At 39.2% G+C, this 19,757-nt stretch overlaps 1 protein-coding gene across 3 annotated transcripts in view; it reads left to right on the top strand.

Annotated features, from left to right (window-relative positions):
• The window catches only part of rasgef1ba (RasGEF domain family, member 1Ba), a 74,651-nt gene that overhangs the window by 32,120 nt on the left and 22,774 nt on the right, over window positions 1–19,757 (top strand). For all 3 annotated transcript variants that reach the window (XM_072251902.1, XM_072251899.1, XM_072251901.1), the window contains 5 exons: window positions 4,787–4,882; window positions 5,038–5,140; window positions 8,439–8,518; window positions 12,987–13,082; window positions 18,818–18,913. In XM_072251902.1, the coding sequence (XP_072108003.1) occupies window positions 4,787–4,882; window positions 5,038–5,140; window positions 8,439–8,518; window positions 12,987–13,082; window positions 18,818–18,913 (471 nt within the window). The remainder of the gene's footprint in view (window positions 1–4,786; window positions 4,883–5,037; window positions 5,141–8,438; window positions 8,519–12,986; window positions 13,083–18,817; window positions 18,914–19,757) is intronic.

Consider the following 19,757-nt stretch of genomic DNA (forward strand, 5'->3'; position numbering starts at 1 on the left):
AATCGATAGTAAATATTAAAAATTTAAATCATAAATCATAAATAGAAAAATAGAAAAATGGAAAGTAAGGTAGTGCAAAAAAACCAAGATGCAGGTCCAGATATTTGGAGGGTATGTCCCAGATCTGGGTCAGGATCCATTCAGCAGTCTTATCACAGTTGGAAAGAAGCTGTTCCCAAATCTGGCTGTACGAGTCTTCAAGCTCCTGAACCTTCTCCCGGAGGGAAGAGGGACGAAAAGTGTGTTGACTGGGTGGGTCGTGTGCTTGATTATCCTGGCAGCACTGCTCCGACAGCGTGCAGTGTAGAGTGAGTCCAAGGATGGAAGATTGGTTTGTGTGATGTGCTGCACCGTGTTCACGATCTTCTGCAGCTTCTTCCAGTCTTGGACAGGACAACTTCCATACCAGGTTGTGATGCACCCTAGAAGAATGCTTTCTACGATGCTTCTATAAAAATTAGTGAGGGTTTTAGGAGTCAGGCCAAATTTCTTTAGTTTTCTCAGGAAGTAAAGGCGCTGGTGGGCCTTCTTGGCAGTGGACTCTGCTTGGTTGGACTAAGTCAGGTCATTTGTGATATTGACCCCGAGGAACTTAAAGCTTTTGACCTGTTCCACTTGTGCACCACCGATGTAAATTGGGTTGTGCGGTCCGCTACTCCTTCTGAAGTCAACAACCAATTCCTTCGTCTTGCTGACGTTGAGGGATAGGTTATTGTCTTTGCACCATGCCACCAGGTTCTTAATTTCCTCTCTGTACTCAAACTCATCATTACCCGAGATACGGCCTACAATTGTTGTGTCATCAGCAAACTTATATATTGAGTTCGTTGGAAACTTGGCTACACAATCATGGGTGTACAGTGAGTACAGCAGGGGGCTGAGTACACAGCCTTGTGGGGCACCAGTGCTCAGAATGATTGTAAAGGAGAGCTTGTCCCCTATTTTTACAGCCTGGGTCCTGTCTGTGAGGAAGTTGAAGATCCAGCTGCAGATCTGAGTGCTAAGGCCCAGGTTCCGGAGCTTAGGAATCAGTTTATTTGGAATGATGGTATTAAAGGCAGAGCTGTAGTCAATGAAAAGGAGCCTTACGCATGCATCTTTATTTTCCAGGTGTTCTATGGAGGAATGTAGGGCCAGAGAGATTGCATCTGTCGTTGACCTGTTGCTCCAGTAGGCGAATTGCAAAGCGTCGAGGTTGACCGGTAGGCTGTGGTTGATGTGTGCCATAGCCAATCGCTCATACCAATATAGATGACATTTCAGCTTTTCCTAGCCACACAGTCATGGGTGTAGAAAGTAGAGCTGTGGGCTAAGCACACATCCTTGAGGTGCACCAGTGTTGACTGCAAGTGAGGTGGAGATGATATTTCTGATCCACACTGACTATGGTCTCCCGATGAGGAAGTCAAGGATCCAGTTGCAGAGGGAGCTACAGAGGCCCGGGTTTTGGAGCTTATTAATTAATTGAGGATTTGGATCATGTGACGGTGAAAGATCATTATATTTCCAAACCAGAAGGGTGCGTGACATCTAATATGGTACCTAACGAGTCAAAAGCACTGAAGCTCTTTTACAGAGGGAAAGTAAGGGTAATTTATTGGACTGCTGAATATGGAATAGTACCAAGTATTATTGTCATGTCCCAAACAAGAGAAGGAAAGAGAATGTATTCAACTGATGAAATTTGCAGTGTCATTTTCTGAAACATCTTATTCGTTTTATGAAATATTTGAAGGTTTCAGTGCCATCCTGAGAGTTCTCAAGGTCTTGCCCTATGAATGGGAATTGCAGAAAATGTTCCTTGCTCACTTGCTGCTTTTGGCACACTTCAGATTCCTGCACTTTGATTCTCTTCCTGTTAGCTTTGAGCTATAAGGGATCTTTCTTCATGCTTTGCACGGATGTGCCAGGATCACTTGTCTGTTTAATTCATTTGTTTTTCAATTACTGCGGCTGTTTCAGGGCCAGAGTTCTTTTTCTCAGGTGTGTGCTCACATTTTCTGGATTCTTGATTAGTTTTCTGGTCTTCTGACATTCAGTCGCTATGTTAATTTTCTTTGCAGAGCAAAGCTCACCTGTAATGTAACAAGATTACTTAATGATATGCAAACATATGCATTTTCAATAGAATGCTTAAACCACTCATTGCTTTTTACATGAAATTCCAAAGTGGTGTTTTCTTAAAAAAAAGTCGGCAACTGTTGAATAAATACATCTTTAATCTATAGTTGTGCAATTTTTAGAACAGTTTTATGGAAAACTACCAGAGCAAATTTATATTTTTTTATAGGCATAATATTATAATGTAAAAAAAATCAGAAAGCACTATAGATTTACTTTGGTGGTACAAGGTAACGGCTAGGAAGCAGAGTTCACTGACTGCGTGATGTTGGGTGGGGCTGCTGTGTAAATGTAGTGCTGGCATACACTTTGATGACTCTCAAACAAAAAAGGAAATTGATGAAAAAAAAGTTCAAGGATGTTTAGGTTGGTTTTACTCAAACGATGTGCTAAACCTTTACCTGCGGGGTATTGATTGTGGCTACCTATTCATTGTGGCTACCACGCCATTGCAGTGCTGTATGCTGGAATGTGAGTCAGGCACTAGAAGCCTTCATGGCAGACAGGATACACCAGTATCAATGATAGTCATTTTGATGTGGAGAAATAGAAAGGTGCTTCAAAAGTTCAATAGTTCCAATTAATATCAGAGAATGTATACAATACACAACCTGAAGTACTTACCCAGCGCAGACATCCTTGAAACAGAAGAAAACCCCCCAAACAAAGTATGATGGAAAAAAACATAAGAACCCTAAAGCCCCCTGCCCCTACCCATGCGCAAGTAGCATCAACCCTCTCTCCTCCACTTCCCACAAATTATTCTAGCAGAACATATCAGCATTCCCACCACCCATCATGTGACCTCTTGTACATCAGGCCACTCACATGTGATGAGCTGCCATGGTTGCTGGCCCTGACTGATACCATTCCCCTCTTTGAATTGTGCTACAAGCCACTGTGAGATAGGAGTACATTAAAGCCCCCGTTTGAAAACCTGAAGGGGTCGCTCCCCAGATTTTTGTTGCACTTCAGCCCTGTGTTCCTGATTTATAGGCAGACACACAGTATGGAACAGGGTTGGTCGCTCAAAGGATCTGTTGTCGAGCTAGCTCCTGAGCTGGGCCAGGATGGCTATTCACAGGTCCAAGCGGCGGGCAGACGATGGCCTTGCCTGTGCTGACTGCCTACCCCTCTTCTGGGGGTGCTTTTGTGCCCAGCTGTCCCTGTAGAGGGGCGTGCTGTCACCATATATACAGTGGGGGATTTCAAGGAATGATGGGCCCTCCCCAGGGAATTGACTGTCTATAGACAGTAATAATCATTTAATTTGAATGTGTTTACTGTCTCCTAAATACTTGCTGTTCGTATTTCATGTATTTTTATTGTGAGTAAACTTTAGTAGTTTTGCAAAAAAAAAAAGAACAGATCAAAATGGGCCATTGATTGAAGCCTCTTTATTTTAGGTGCTAAATATGGAGGTTCAGTAGTCATTCCAGGTAATGGAGTAGAGAAAAATGAGTCTGGCATTTGCTATGGGCAGAGCATTGATGTCCCAGTAGAAGACTTCTAGCTTTTGTCTCTTTACCAACACTACAGAGTTTTAGAGTAGAGACACAAGAACCTGCAGATGCTGGAACTTAGAGCAACAAACAATATGCTAGAGGGATTTAATGGATTGAGCAGAATCGGGAAAGGAAAAGGAAATGAATTTTCAATGTTTCAAGTCAAAAACCTGCATCAGGACGAATGCAGGGTCTTGGTGCAAGGTTTCAATTTGAAAAGTTGACAATTCCTTCCCCCCCCCCCCACAGATGCTGCATGACTGGCTGAGATCTGCCATTGTTTATAGCTGCAGAGTTGTACCCAGGTGGTAGGTTACTGTATCTGATGGCAAAGATGGAAATAACTGTGAGTCTTGTAACCCTTAAAATATAAAACTAATTGGAAGAAAAGGGAGTCCGGAATGCGAGTCTAATTTTCTTTTTACTTCAAGCAAGATGTGCCTTACTTTCACGATTTCAGCAAAGCTTATTTGGGGGTTGATGTTCTGTTGTGTTCTGTTAGGTTTTGTGCTGGGAAAGGCTTGTGTTTTTAGGAGGGGGTTGATGATCGGGATGCCGTTCTTTTTGTACAAGGAGGGGTTTGATGTTTCTCTCTGAATGGCTTTCATGTTCTTTCTTTGTGGCTATCTGGAGAAGACAAATTTCAGAGTTGTATATGGATACATAGTTTGATAATAAATGAACCTTTGAAAGCTTTCACATTACATAGTTTCAAACATATAACCATAATGAATTATGTAAACAAACAAAAAATGTTTAATCAAAGAATATATTTACAATATTACTTGGATTTTACTTTAATATTAAATCCACAACAATGACCACCGTGCACTAGATGATGTTACTTGAAACACATGGGAAATATTTTATGAGAACTGAGCCCAGGCCACAATAAATCCACTTTCTAGACACACATGATTTGCTTCTCTGCAGTTTAATTAAAAATAACCAACAGCGATTACAGTGAAATATGCCATTGGCAATCGTATAATGTAAGTGTCTTATTTTCTGTAAAGACCATAACCTAGCTTTGAATTGTCAGCCTTATGTTTTCAAACAAAACATCACATAATTGTGGTTTTTATCTGTTATTTTTTGAATTCATTATTCTTGAAATGAGTTAGTACTTCATGTTTGTTTTCCCATTTTTCTTCTTTCAGACCTGCTTTAATGATATGAAGAAAACAAGCAACCTGGAAGCCTATGTAGAGTGGTTTAACAGGCTGAGCTATCTCGTAGCAACAGAAATCTGTATGGTGAGTCAGAACCTACCAGGTTCCGACACTGGAATCCTTTCATTATGTCTATCACAATAATTGTTTCTCATTATTATGCATTTCAACTGTCAGTTCCTTTTAGTGAAAGGCGCTGTTTCCACCTAAAGTCTAATTTTCTCACCTGTCATTCACAGCCAGTAAAGAAGAAACACAGAGCACGGGTAATAGAATATTTCATAGATGTTGCTCGCGAGTGCTTTAACATCGGCAACTTCAATTCCTTGATGGCAATTATTTGTGAGTATTGCTCATAAGATGAGATTTAATGAGATACAGGACAGATCAATCATGTTAGTAGCTTCTCATTGAATTCAAACAATATTGTTTGTAAAACATATCCATATTACCTTTAAATTTTATTCAGTCAGCAGCACTGGTCCCTAGACATGGCAGTCCTATTTCCCAGTTGTAGATAAGCTATTGATTTAGGAGTTTAATATTCAGAGGATAAATGAAAAAAAAACTTTGTGTAACCTTATTAGATTTAAGTTGTCACGTTGGTATTGCAGACCGTAAACAAAATGCCCCATTACCGTTTATGTCTTTTGAAAAATGTTAATATAATGTTATTAGCAATGCTAACTATTTACTAGACTGACTCTCAAGGGCATTTGCGTATCAGTCAAAACAAATTGTACTAAATTTTAGAGATCATTGATTTAACCGCAAATGAAACAACATTTGGAGATTGTTAGACCTTACCTTCAAAATGACATTGGTGCATTGGAAACAGTCCAAGAAATGAGTGGCAGGCGTGATTGGGGCTTCAGGGGGTTCTGATATGAAGCCAGATTCAATGAACTGATTATTTTCTTTGGAAAAATGATTTCATTGCAAAATAGAAAAAATGTAGACTCAATCCAAGTTTCAAAACATTGAAATAAATGCCATTGTAGATATCTTGTTTTATTTATTTGTGGTTCAAGTTGCACATTATAAAATGAACAATCTCAAAGGCAATGAAATAAATGTTTTCCCCAGCAGAATAAATTTTGCATGAATTAGAAGACAAGCCTATACAAATGACTCTCTTTAATGTCCATGAAAGGGCTGATAAAGACATGTCTGATTAGAACTGTGGATGAGGATTATAAATGCTATATTATTGAACAATTTGTTCCTGAGACTGATAGGAGTACCAGTCCAACCAGGTCAAAGGTACAGTAAGTAAAAATATTTTAGGATCTCTATATCTGACTTGCGTATAAACAGGAAAAAGCATTGAAAATATTTTTTAAGGCAATAAATAGAGATTAGGTTGACATACAAATTGTAAGGAATCTGGAGAAGCAACTGTCTTTGTCCTGTTTGGTGATTTCTTATTTAAAATGTTTCTGTAGTTTTATCAAATGTCCATGTAGGATTTTTATGATATATCACTTTTTAACTTGTCTCCTTACAATGCCTGGTTAAATATAAAGTTACCACACATTTTATTGCATGTTTAAAGTTGAAGCCTGTATGCCTGCATGAACCCCTAAGCTTATTGTTAGCATTTCCAATCAGGGTGCATTTAAATGGTGTTTGTTACAGACGCAATTGCTGTTAGTAGATGAAAATCAAAGATGTACTTATGGGCAATGCTATAAGCGATTCTGCAGTATGTGCACAACAGCAGCATCTTTGCTTTCATATTCAATCTGCAAATGGTCAAAGAGAAATGTTCAGCAACCATGCGCTGACAAATGGGTTTGCTGATGCAACCTAAATTCATTGAATCAAGCATAATTGTATTTACAACCAGAAATCACTAAAGTAATATTGAACAGCTTACAAGTTTGACTAAATTATCTTTTATTATAAAAATACATTTCTGAACAATAGTACATCATAGCAGGTCTCTGTTCATGGCTCTATCCAACATTGATAAATGTATGAATAATTTCTAATCATCTCGTGTCATTTTGGATACACACACACACACACACACACACAAACACACACACACACACACACACACACACACACACACACACAGTAACCTGTAGGATATACAGCATATGCTACAAGTGAAACTAAAGCACTAGTCAAGGATCCTTGTAGTCAGGTTGCTTATTCTTATCAAAGGTCATAGAAAAACAGCAATGAGCATTTGTTTTAAATGTAAAAAATGTACAAAGAACCATACACAATAATCTGTTAAAAATAATAAGTTTCTCTTCTCATATCCACACTATTACCTATGTTATCTCCTGAGAATCTGCCCTTCTCAACTTCTTGCTACTTCTTGTCAGCATTGTTTGGCAAACCCTAATAATGGCTTGGCCAATTTAATGGCCACCAGCTTGGCCAGGCCCATGCGGTCTCTATGTTGTTTGATTGCTTGTCTGACACACTGTACTGGATAGGAAGAAATCCCCTCTAGACTGAAGCTATTGTCCTTTATCTCAGTCTCAATTTCCACTCCTTAATCATGACTCTCATTGGCAACAGACCAGGTTTTTTATATTTAACCAGAAGTGAGCGTCACGTGCTCTCAGTAAGACCATGTGTTCCCATATCTATAAAATCATGAGATTCTACTTTCTTCTCAGGTCATTTCATCCATGGTTCATCCATGAGTTCAACAATGCTCTTGAACATTCCTGAGAATCCAAATCCTATTCAATTACAGCCCTGGATTTTGCTCACCTGCATTGTCTTATGTATATGCCGTACTTTGCTTTAAAATTCCTATCTTGTTTTCAAGTCCTTTCAAGGTCTTTCCTCAGCCTATCTCTAAGCTCCTTCAAACTTATTATCCTCCAGATAACTGTCTCTGTTTATAATCTCTTCATCATTCCCAAATGTAATTATTCTAACATTGGTGGCTATGCCTTTGGGTTTCCAAGGTCCTATGCTCTGAATTCTCTCCACCAATAGTTATTGATTCACTTTTCTTTTGTAATAGATTTCTTAAAATTGACTTCATTGGTTGAGATTTTGGTCTAATATGCAATTCATACTGATTTTCGTTTGATAATTCGCCAGTGAATGCTTTACTCTGTTGGATGAACTGTACTCATATGGGTGTTGTTAAGCTTAGTAGCCACTGTAGTGTTCTTACTCATATTATTGGACTAGCCTTTATCAGAAAAGTATATCTCAATTATTTGTAGAACTACTTATTTATTCCTTCTTTCTATTTCACAAGAGTCATAGGAAATATCACTGAAGAAGCTTGGTCTCTGCAGTTGAGATCTACAGAGAATAATTTTGGTATAAACCAACCACCACAGTCTGACAGCAATGAGAATGTTCTTTCCCATACCTGACTCAACCAGATCCAGAAGCATTTGTGGAAGATCTGTAGAAAAGACTTGCTATGCCAACCTGAACCATTATTGATCAAACAAGAGAATAATACTAAATAGAATTACTCTGATCAGGATAAAATACAGAGCTAGGTTGATCCGAACTGAATCTGAATACTTATTCAAAACCCAGATCAACTTTGGCACTCGTAGCTGGGGTTTCTAAGAGCTAAGTTAGGTCACCATGTTTTACTCTGCAGTACATTACCTAAACAGAGTCATCTCAATTTGTCTGTTTTCAGCTGGCATGAACATGAGCCCAGTTTCCAGGCTAAAGAAAACATGGGCCAAAATCAAAACAGCCAAATTTCATATCCTTGAGGTGAGTACAACCAACACAAAATTTATTATTGTGATTCAGCTATCCTGAATCCTGATGATACAGAGTGTACTACAAGACAATGGCGTATTCATTTTCAAAATAGAAATATCTTGTATTGATTAATTATACTTAAAAAAGAAATCTGATTATGGAGGAAGTAGACATGATTGATGTGCTAGACTGAGGTACTTTGAGCTTTCACCAAGGACAGATATGCTACTGGAGCTTAAGGAAAGGAAGATGTAATTGAGGACTTGGTCAGACTAGAGGACGTTTAAACAAGCAAGTTGGAGACAATAGATCACTTGGTTGAGATGTAATGCATCCTAATTTATGAGGAAAGTAAATGAGGAAATTGCTGAAATTATGGCTATAATTTCCCAGATAAATCTAGATGTCTGATGATTGGAAATTGCAAGTGTTGTTCACTTGTTTAAGTCAGTGTGTAAGGATAAATTGAGCAAGCCCGTATCAGCCAATTTAAATTAGGTAATGGAAGTTTTAAAAACAATCATCAGCACAGAAATGATAGTTTCTTAGAGAAATTAAATATAGATTTATTAGGGGCAATTTCTGACTGATTAACTCGGTAGAGTTTTGTTTGTAAGGTAATGATGAGTTGATAAGGAAAAGTAGTTGATTTGGCATACAAGAATTTTCATAGGACACTTGGTAATGTGTCATTAAATTACGGTTGTCATCAAGACTGAAGCCCATGAATTAAAACTGGCTGTAGCAGCATGGATAGGAAATTAGCTGAATAACAGGAAATGAAGAGCAGTGAAATGTTGTTTTCCAGACAGGAGGAAAGTGAATGGTAGAATTCCCGAGGGTCAGTACTGGGAAGACTGCTTTACTTAACATTTATTAATACTTTAGACTTGGATTAACAGAGATCCATTTCCAATTTTGCAAATAACCCATAAGATGGAGGTGTTGCGTTGAACCTTTATAAAAGGTAGATGGGTTTGGTCACAACCAGTATAGTATTTCCAGTACTGGGGATGATACTGTACATGCTGAGATGTTATATGGCATTGGTCAGACCACTAGGGTTGCCAACTGTCCCGTATTAGCCGGGACATCCCGTATATTGGGCTAAGTTGGCTTGTCCCATACGGGACCGCCCTTGTCCTGTATTTCCCCCGCTAAGGTGGAACGTTTCTTTGAAACCATTCATAAGCTGAAATGGCATAAAGCACAGAAGCAATTACCCTTAATTTATATGGGAAAAATTTTTGAGCATTCCCAAACCCAAAAAATAACCTACCAAATCATACCAATAGCACATAAAACCTAAAATAACACCAACATATAGTAAAAGCAGGAATGATATGATAAATACACAGCCTATATAAAGTAGAAATAATGTATGTACAGTGTATCAGTATCGGGAAGATTAAGCCAAACCCGATTTGTAGAAAAAAATCGGCACGTACACATATGCGCACGTCACACGTGCACACACAGGTGCCCGTGCAAGGCTTCATGGTCATGGTAGTCTTTCTCGTGGTAAACACAAGTGTCCCATATTTGACTGCTACCTTTGTCCCTTATTTGGAAATGAGAAAGTTGGCAACCCTACAGACCACATTTGCAGCATGGTGAGCAGTTTTAGGCCCCATATCTACGAAAGCATGTGGTAGTATTCGAGAGGGTCCAGAGGAGGTTTACAAAAATTCTCCAGGGAATGAAAGGATTAACATGAGGAGTGTTTTATTTAAGATTGTTTAATATCATTTCCAGTACAAAAGTGTAAAGGAGAATGAATTGTTAGTTCCCATCTGATACAGCACAAAAAAATGCACAGTGAGATAAAGAATGCAATAATAAAACAACACAATACATGTAAATACGTGATAGATTTTAGGCAGTATTGTTTAGCTCTGGGCCTGTACTCGTTGGAATTTAGAAGGAAGGCTTAGACAGTGTGGATGTAGACAGAATATTCCCATTAGTGGGAGAGTCTAGGACCAGAAGGTATAGCCTCAGAAAATAAAGGACTTCCCCTTAGAACAGAAGTGAAGAAGAATTTCTTTAAGCCAGGGGTTCTGTAATCTGTGGAATTCATTACCTCAAGAAAGTCATGGAGGTCAAGTCAGTGATATATTTAAAGCAGAAATTGAGAGGTTCTGGATTAGTAAAGGTATCAAAGATTACGAGAAGAGGCCAGGAGAATGGGGTTGAGAGGGAAAATGATTCAGACATGATTGGATGTCGGATCAGTCTGGATGGGCTGTTTGGCCTAATTCCGTTCCTGTGTCTTGTGGTATTATAATCATACCTCAGCAAATACAATGTGTAAAAGTTTCAGAGAGGATGCATAAGAGTTTTGCTGAAAGGGTTACAGGAAAAAAAGGCCTTAGGTATCTGAACAGACTATAAAATGTGGTGCTATTTTCAATGGAACAAAGGCGATTCCTAACATGTCTGACCTAGGTAAAGTCATAAAACACATAGAAATATGGGAGAGAGAGAGAGAGAGAGAAAAAACTTACTATTTATGGTATAGTTGGAAAACAAGGGACAACTGATCGAACAAAAATCATTCTATGAAGAAATATGGTCATATTTAAAAGGAAGATGCAGAGGGTCAGAAAGAAAATATATGTTGTGAGTAGGAAGGGTCTGGGAGATGGAGTACAATGCTATAAATGTAAGGTCTTACACTTCAGAAGGAAAAATAGAAGATAAAATTGTTATTTAAATGGCAAAAGGTGTGCAGAGGAACTTGGGAGTGCTTGTGCTTGAATCGTAGAAGTTTGCAGGTGCAACAGGTTAACAAGAAGCAAATGGGATGCTGGCCTGTTGCTAGAGGAATTGAATTTAGGAGCAGGGATACTACTCTACCCAAGTAAGCAATAGATGCTACCTCAACATTAAGATACGTTTAAGCATAGTTAAATGAATCCTTGATAATTGTGGAAAAGACATTCAATTGCAGCGGCTTCTACAGGGTCAACCAGAGTTGCTATTGTCTTTTATACACATGTGATACGACTGCAAGACCCTGCTGGACATTAAGAACTTAAAGTACTGCAGGTATACCCCATCCGCAAGTTGCTCATTGGCAGAGAAACTGAAGGAGTTGGACTTGGTACAGACTGTGCTGCTGCCTGCGTCCGAGAAGTGGGGGAGGAGTCGGTGTGCAGTTAACAGCGAGTGATAATCTTAGTCGCTTCTCTTGTGATCGCAAGATCCTGTTGGACATTGTTAATGTGGAATGCTGGAAGTCTGATTCGCTGATTTATTGACGGGCAGCGAGAGCGGTGGGCGGTGGGGAGCTGCATGGCCACGGTCGTAGTGAGGATTAGGCATCAAGTCGCAGCGATGCCTGGTTATAGTCACCCAGGAGAGAGGCGTTGGAGTCGGTCTGCTCCACCGGAGTGTCGGGGGCAGTGTGGCATAGCGTCCATGCTAGAGTCAGTGCGGCCTCCCAGTGTTCGTTCGGCAGGAAGTCAAGCTGTATTGTGTTTGATTGCAATCTGCTGAAACATTCATGGACTCAGGGTCTTGGACTATATACATTTTTGTGTGACTGTATTTTATTGATATTTTGTATGTGTCTGACTGTTAGTGCTATGTTTTGCACTTTGGCCCTGGAGTAATGCTGTTTCGTTTGGCTTTATTCATGGGTATTTATGTATGGTTGAATGATAATTATTCTTGAACTTAAACTTGAAGGCAGGTAGGTGGAGCAGAGTTCACAGCCAGATCAGCCGTGATCATACTGAATGGGTGAACAGGTTCAACATGCCAGATGGTCTACTCCTGTTCCTATTTTTTATGTTCTTAAGATACATGTCTGAAAGAGTAGTATTGACAGGACTCTAGTAGCAGGCAAGGGACTGGACTATTTGGATAGCTCTGTTGCTGAGATGGTACAGCCTTGATGAGCCAAAGGAGTGTATTTGGTACATTTAGAATAAATTATTGACATTATTATTTTCCAGATCTTTGCTCTTATATTTTGTAATGTGTAATATCAAATCATTTCATACTTTGATAGATTTGCTGATACACAAATCACTTTATTTACTTCTGTTGATTGAACAGGTAAAATATCATATTGATTAATGGATATTATTTTCAATTATATTTCCTTGTTTGCCTTTGGCAGAACTCTCCTTGACTTCTTTGTTTGTTAGTGTATCATTTGGTAGCTTTCCTTTATGTTTCACGTTATATTCAAGCAACAAATTAATTGAGATCAGGTTACATTAAATCATAGTTAGGAAAAACAGAAAATCCATTCCACTGTGTTGTTAAGTTAAATATTAATGGAATTTGAATGTTCTTTGTTTTTCTATAAGATCTGAATTTTATTGGAATAAATATTATAGGAGTGTGATTAATCATAGAAACTATTTTTTTCAAGTTAGTCAATTAAATTCATATTGTAGAAGATAATTCTAACATGTATACTTTTCAACTTTAAAATAATCACTGATTTTGCTTTCCTTTTAAGCACCAAATGGATCCTTCTAGTAATTTCTACAATTACAGGACGGCTTTGCGAGGAGCAGCCCAGAGATCAACAACAGCCCATAGCACCAGAGAAAAGGTAAGGGTTGATCATGCACAATAAAAGCATTTAAAAATCCTTGGTCATGTGACTTCTGATAAGCCTCAAGATGAGAAAAAGACTTAACTAAAATCGAGGCTTCTTCAGTTTGATGTTTTGTATTTTGCTCTTACTGATGACTTATTAACAACTTCTCAAGGATTTGTTACAATCATCTCAGCTGACGGTTCTCCACAAAACCTTCCTTTCAAGCAAAATGCGATTTCTATGCATCCGTGAAGCAGGGGTCAACATGATTGTGAAGCTGTTTGAAAATTAGACTGAAGACTCCTCACTGAGACACGCAGATCCTATATCTACATGTTGCTCCTTTGTAGCATATTCAAAAGCAGCAACGTATGTGTTCATAGAACAGCTGATGACACCTAGTTCTATCTCACCACCACCTTTCCCATTCTTTCAACCCCAGTCCTTAGTATAGCCTGTTCTTTTTTCTCAATATAGAAACATATAGAACCAATTTCCAAAACAGAACAATTGAGGTTAAAGGTTCAAAGTTCTAAGTAAATTTATTATTGGAGTACTTATTTATCAACATATACTACCCTGAGATTCATTTTCACAAGAAAACAAAGAAATACAATATAATCAATGAAAGAGTGCACACAAAGACTGACAAGCAACCAATATGCAAAAGAAGATGCACTCTGCAAATACAACAATAATAATAATAAATCATACTGAGAATTCAAGTTGCAGAGTCCTTGAAAGTGAGTTCATAGGTTGTGTTCAGTGATCAATTCGGTGTTGTGCTGAGTGAAGTTATCCACACTGGTTCAGCAGCCTCCTGGATGAAAGGTAATAACTGTTCTTGAATCTGGTGGTATGGGACCAAAGGCTCCTCGACCACCTTCCTGACAGTAATGGAGAAGGTGAGAGTTCTTGATGATCGATGCTGCTTTCTTGTGGCAGCGCACTTTGTATTTGTGCTCCGGCTGGGGAGGGCTTTTCCTGTGAAGGACTGGGCTATAGCCACCACTTCTTGTAGGTGGAACAGATTTTGAAAACAGCCATGACGGTCCATTTATGTTTAGGGCAAGTAACCAGCACCAATTTTTATCATTGAGTGAGATGTAAACATGCTGATTGGGTTTATTACTTATCCTGTCTTTATGTCCTAATTTAGAGATCCCTGATAGATAATGGCCCAGAACTTGTGATGACAATAATGAGAAGCCTTTCATTGCTGACAACAACTTCCAGAGTATACTCGTACATAGTCATGCGTAGAAATCAAACTCACCTTTCTTTCATATGATGCGCTGTCAAAACCCTCATGAATAGAGTTAGCACTGAAATAACTACAATGGTTTGTTTAATCTCCTTGTTTCACATTACATACGGCTGAGAAAGTTGGGTCAAGTGTCTTCTGAAAATCCAAGTAAATGACATCAACTGACTCTTCTTTGTCCACCCTGCTTGTCACTTCCTTGAAGAATCCGAACAGATTTGTCAGGCAAGGTTTCCCTCTACAGAAAGCATGCTGATTTTGACTTAGTTTATCATTAGTCTCCAAGTACCCTGAAACCACGTTCTTAATAGTAGATTCCAACACTTTCCCAATCATGAGGTTAGGCTAACTGGCCTATAATTTCCTTTTTTTCACTTTCCTCCTTTTTTAAAGAGGGAGTGACATTTGCAATCTTCCAGTCCTCTGGAACCATACCAGAATCAAATGTTTCTTGAAAGATCATGACCAATGCATTTGTTATCTTATTAGGAACCTCTCTCAGGACTCTGGGATGTAGTCCATCTGGTCCAGGTGACTTAACCATATTAAGACCTTTCAGTTTGCCTGGCACTTTTTCCTTTGTAATAGTAATGGGATTCATTCCTGCTTCCTGACACTCACGGACCTTTGGCACACTGCTAGTGGCTTCCACAGTGACGGCTGATGCAAAGTGCCCATTAAGTTCATCTGCCATTTCTTTTTCCTGCTTTACTACTTCACCAGCATAATTTTCCAGTGGTCCAATATCAACTCCCACCTCCCTTTTACTCTTTATATAACTGAAGAACTTGTAGTGTTCTGCTTTATATTATTGGCTAGTTTGCCCTTATATTTCATCTTTTCCCTTCTTATAGCTTTTCAGTTGCCTTTTGTTGGATTTTAAAAGCTTCCCAGTCATCCAACTTCCCACTCACTTTTGCAACCTTATATACCCTTTCCTTAACTTCCCTTGTCAGCCATGGTTGCCTCGCCCTGAGAACAACTTGCCAGCAAATCCAGGGCAAAAATCAAAAAGGGCCACTTTTTAACATAATTGTATAAGGGCAAAGAGTGTTGTAAAAGCAAGCCTGAAGGCTTTGTGCGTCAGTGCAAGGAGCATTCATAACAAGATGGATGAATTGAATGTGCAGATAGTTATTAATGAATATGATATAGTTGGGATCACAGAGACATGGCTCCAGGGTGACCAAGGATGGGAGCTCAGCATTCAGGGATATTCGATATTCAGGAGGGATAGACATAAAAGAAAAGGAGGTGGGGTAGCATTGCTGGTTAGAGAGGAGATTAACGCAATAGAAAGGAAGGACATTAGCCAGGAGCATGTGGAATCGATATGGGTAGAGCTGTATAACAATAAGGGGCAGAAAACGCTGGTGGGAGTTGTGTACAGGCCACCTAACAGTAGTAATGAGGTTGGGGATGGCATTAAACAGGAAATTAGAAATGCGTGTAATAAAGGAACAGCAGTTATAATGGGTGACTTCAATCTACATGTAGATTGGTAAGCGTATTGGAACCAAATTGGTAAGCGTACTGAGGAAGAGGATTTCTTGGAATGTATGTGGGATAGTTTTCTGAACCAACATGCCGAGGAACCAACTAGAGAGCAGGCTATCCTAGACTGGATATTGAGCAATGAGGAAGGATTAGTTAGCAATCTTGTCGTGCGAGGCCCCTTGGGTAAGAGTGACCATAGTATGGTGGAATTCTTCATTAAGATGGAGAGTGATATAGTTAATTCAGTAACAAAGGTTCTGAACTTAAAGAAGGGTAACTTTGAAGGTATGAGACGTGAATTAGCTAAGATAGACTGGCAAATGATACTTAAAGGGTTGACAGTGGATATGCAATGGCATGCATTTAAAGATCGCATGGATGAACTACAACAATTGTTCATCCCAGTTTGGCAAAAGAATAAACCAGGGAAGGTAGTGCACCCATGGCTGACAAGTGAAATTAGGGATAGTATCAATTCCAAAGAAAAAACATACAAATTAGCCAGAAAAAGCGGCTCACCTGAGGACTGGGAGAAATTCAGAGTCCAGAAGAGGAGGACAAAGGGCTTAATTAGGAAAGGGAAAAAAGATTATGAGAGAAAACTGGCAGGGAACATAAAAACTGACAGTAAAAGCTTTTATAGATATGTGAAAAGAAAAACATTGGTTAAGACAAATATAGGTCCCTTACAGTCAGAAACAGGTGAATTGATCATGGGGAACACGGACATGGCAGACCAATTGAATAACTACTTTGGTTCTGTCTTCACTAAGGAGGACCTTAGTAAACTTCCGGAAATAGTAGGGGACCGAGGGTCTAGTCAGATGGAGGAACTGAGGGAAATACATGTTAGTAGGGAAGTGGTGTTAGGTAAACTGAAGGGATTAAAGGCAGATAAATCCCCAGGGCCAGATGGTCTGCATCCCAGAGTGCTTAAGGAAGTAGCCTAAGAAATAGTGGATGCATTAGTGATAATTTTTCAAAACTCTTTAGATTCTGAATTAGTTCCTGAGGATTAGAGGGTGGCTAATGTAACCCTGCTTTTTAAAAAAGGAGGGAGAGAAATACTAGGGAATTATAGGCTGGTAAGCCTGACATCGGTGGTGGGGAAAATGCTAGAATCAGTTTTCAAAGATGTGATAACAGCACATTTGGAAAGCGGTGAAATCATCGGACAAAGTCAGCATGGATTTGTGAAAGGAAAATCATGTCTGACGAATCTCATAGAATTTTTTGAGGATGTAACTAGTAGAGTGGATAAGGGAGAACCAGTGGATGTGGTATATTTCGATTTTCAGAAGGCTTTTGACAAGGTCCCACACAGGAGATTAGTGTGCAAACTTAAAGCACACGGTATTGGGGGTAAGGTATTGATGTGGATAGAGAATTGGTTGGCAGACAGGAAGCAAAGAGTGGGAATAAACGGGACCTTTTCAGAATAGCAGGCAGTGACTAGTGGGGTTCCGCAAGGCTCAGTGCTGGGACCCCAGTTGTTTACAATATATATTAATGACTTGGATGAGGGAATTAAATGCAGCATCTCCAAGTTTGTGGATGACATGAAGCTGGGCGGCAGTGTTAGCTGTGAGGAGGATGCTAAGAGGATGCAGGGTGACTTGGATAGGTTAGGTGAGTGGGCAAATTCATGGCAGATGCAATTTAATGCGGATAAATGTGAGGTTATCCACTTTGGTGGCAAGAACAGGAAAACAGATTATTATCTGAATGGTGGCCGGTTAGGAAAAGGGGAGATGCAACGAGACCTGGGTGTCATTGTACACCAGTCATTGAAAGTGGGCATGCAGGTACAGCAGGTGGTGAAAAAGGCTAATGGTATGCTGGCATTTATAGCAAGAGGATTCGAGTACAGGAACAGGGAGGTACTACTGCAGTTGTACAAGGCCTTGGTGAGACCACACCTGGAGTACTTTGTGCAGTTTTGGTCCCCTAATCTGAGGAAAGACATTCTTGCCATAGAGGGAGTACAAAGAAGGTTCACCAGATTGATTTCTGGGATGACAGGTCTTTCATATGATGAAAGACTGGATCAACTAGGCTTATACTCTCTGGAATTTAGAAGATTGAGGGGGGATCTTATTGAGACGTAGAAAGTTCTAAAGGGATTGGACAGGCTAGATGTAGGAAGATTGTTCCCAATGTTGGGGAAGTCCAGAACGAGGGGTCACAGTTTGAGGATAAAGGGGAAGCCTTTTAGGACCGAGATGAGGTAAAACTTCTTCACACAGAGAGTGGTGAAACTGTGGAATTTTCTGCCACAGGAAACAGTTGAGGCCAGTTCATTGGCTATATTTAAGAAGGAGTTAGATCTGGCCCTTGTGGCTAAAGGGATCAGGGGGTATGGAGAGAAGGCAGGTACAGGGTTTTGAGTTGGATGATCAGCCATGATCATACTGAATGGCTCGAAGGGCTGAATGGCCTACTCCTGCACCTATTTTCTATGGTTCTATGTAATTTCTTCTGTAAGGCATATCTATCCTGCGTCTTATGAACTATTCCTAGAAAATTCAGCTATCTCTGCTTTGCTGTTCCTCCAATCCACCTGGGCAAGCACCCCTCTCATGCCTCTGTAATTCCCTCTATTCCATTGTGATGCTGATGCATGTGACTTATGCTTCTCCCTCTCATATTACAATATTAATTCAATCTTATTACGATCACTACCTCCAAAGGGTTCCTTTACATTAAGCTCCCTAATGAAGATCCTTATCAAAATTCCTCTACTAACATGCAAAAAGAATTTCACACAAGACATTAGAGTTGCTAATTAATAATTGCATGGTGTTAGAAGAAACCATTTTTTCTCAATTACATTGTAACCTGCTGCATTTTCAGTTAGATAAGATTGTCCTTTAAGGCTTGTCAATATCTGTATTTAATACCATAATTACTTGAATGAATTCTTTAGCTGAAGCTTACGATGAAAATGAAGTATTTAATTAACAGTATCCACTTACATTTTTGACAGATTGTGATTCCATTCTGCAGTTTATTGATCAAGGATATTTACTTCTTAAATGAGGGCTGTGCCAATCGTTTAATGAATGGACACGTCAATTTTGAGGTAAGAAAATCTGATGCTCCTTTCCCATTTATAAAGCAGTCTTGCAAAAAAAAGTAGAAGCAACTGCAAATAAAAAATCGCAAGCAATCAAACGTTTTGAAGAAAGGAGTAGTTGCACACTACGAAATTGCATTTAGTTGCCATTTGATACCTACACATATTCCTTTTAATTAATCTATCCAACTTAATAAAAACACAAAACTTTCACTTTTGAAATACAAAATGATGTCAAAGAGAATGTAGCATTGTGTTAATGTGACTGGACAGAAGCCTGGACTAAAAATGTGGAAGTGTATTTGATTCATATTTTGTTGGTCAGACACTGTAAATTCACTGAAATACATAATTAAGCTTGAATTAATAGGTTATTTTTAGTAATAGTGATGCATATCTGCCAGATCATTGTAAGAACCCACCTGGTCGATTAATCCCAAACACAAAAAAGTCTCTAGATGCTGGAAATCAAAGCAATAAACACAAAATGCTAGAGGAACTTAGCAAGGCAGGCGGCATCTATGGGAAAAAGTAAATAGTCGGCGTTTCAAGCAGAGACACTTAATCATGTGGTTGAGTAATGTCCCCCAGGGAAAGAAATCTGTTTTCCTTGCTCTGTTTGCCCTATAATACCACTCGAAGTCCCTGACACCACAGTTGATATGGTTGATCCAGAACTGTCTTCCTGGTGGCCTAACAATCCACTCAACTACATCAGACTATCATCTTACAATACAAAGGGGCACTAGGAAGGCAGTCCTGCTATCTCACAGTTTCCAGAATACAGGTTCATTCTGTGGAGTTTGCATGTTCTACTTTTGCCTTTCGCCAAATATTCAAATTTCCTTAA

The sequence above is a fragment of the Mobula birostris genome, chromosome 3, assembly GCF_030028105.1.
Source record: "Mobula birostris isolate sMobBir1 chromosome 3, sMobBir1.hap1, whole genome shotgun sequence".
Classification (NCBI taxonomy): Eukaryota; Metazoa; Chordata; class Chondrichthyes; order Myliobatiformes; family Myliobatidae; genus Mobula; species Mobula birostris.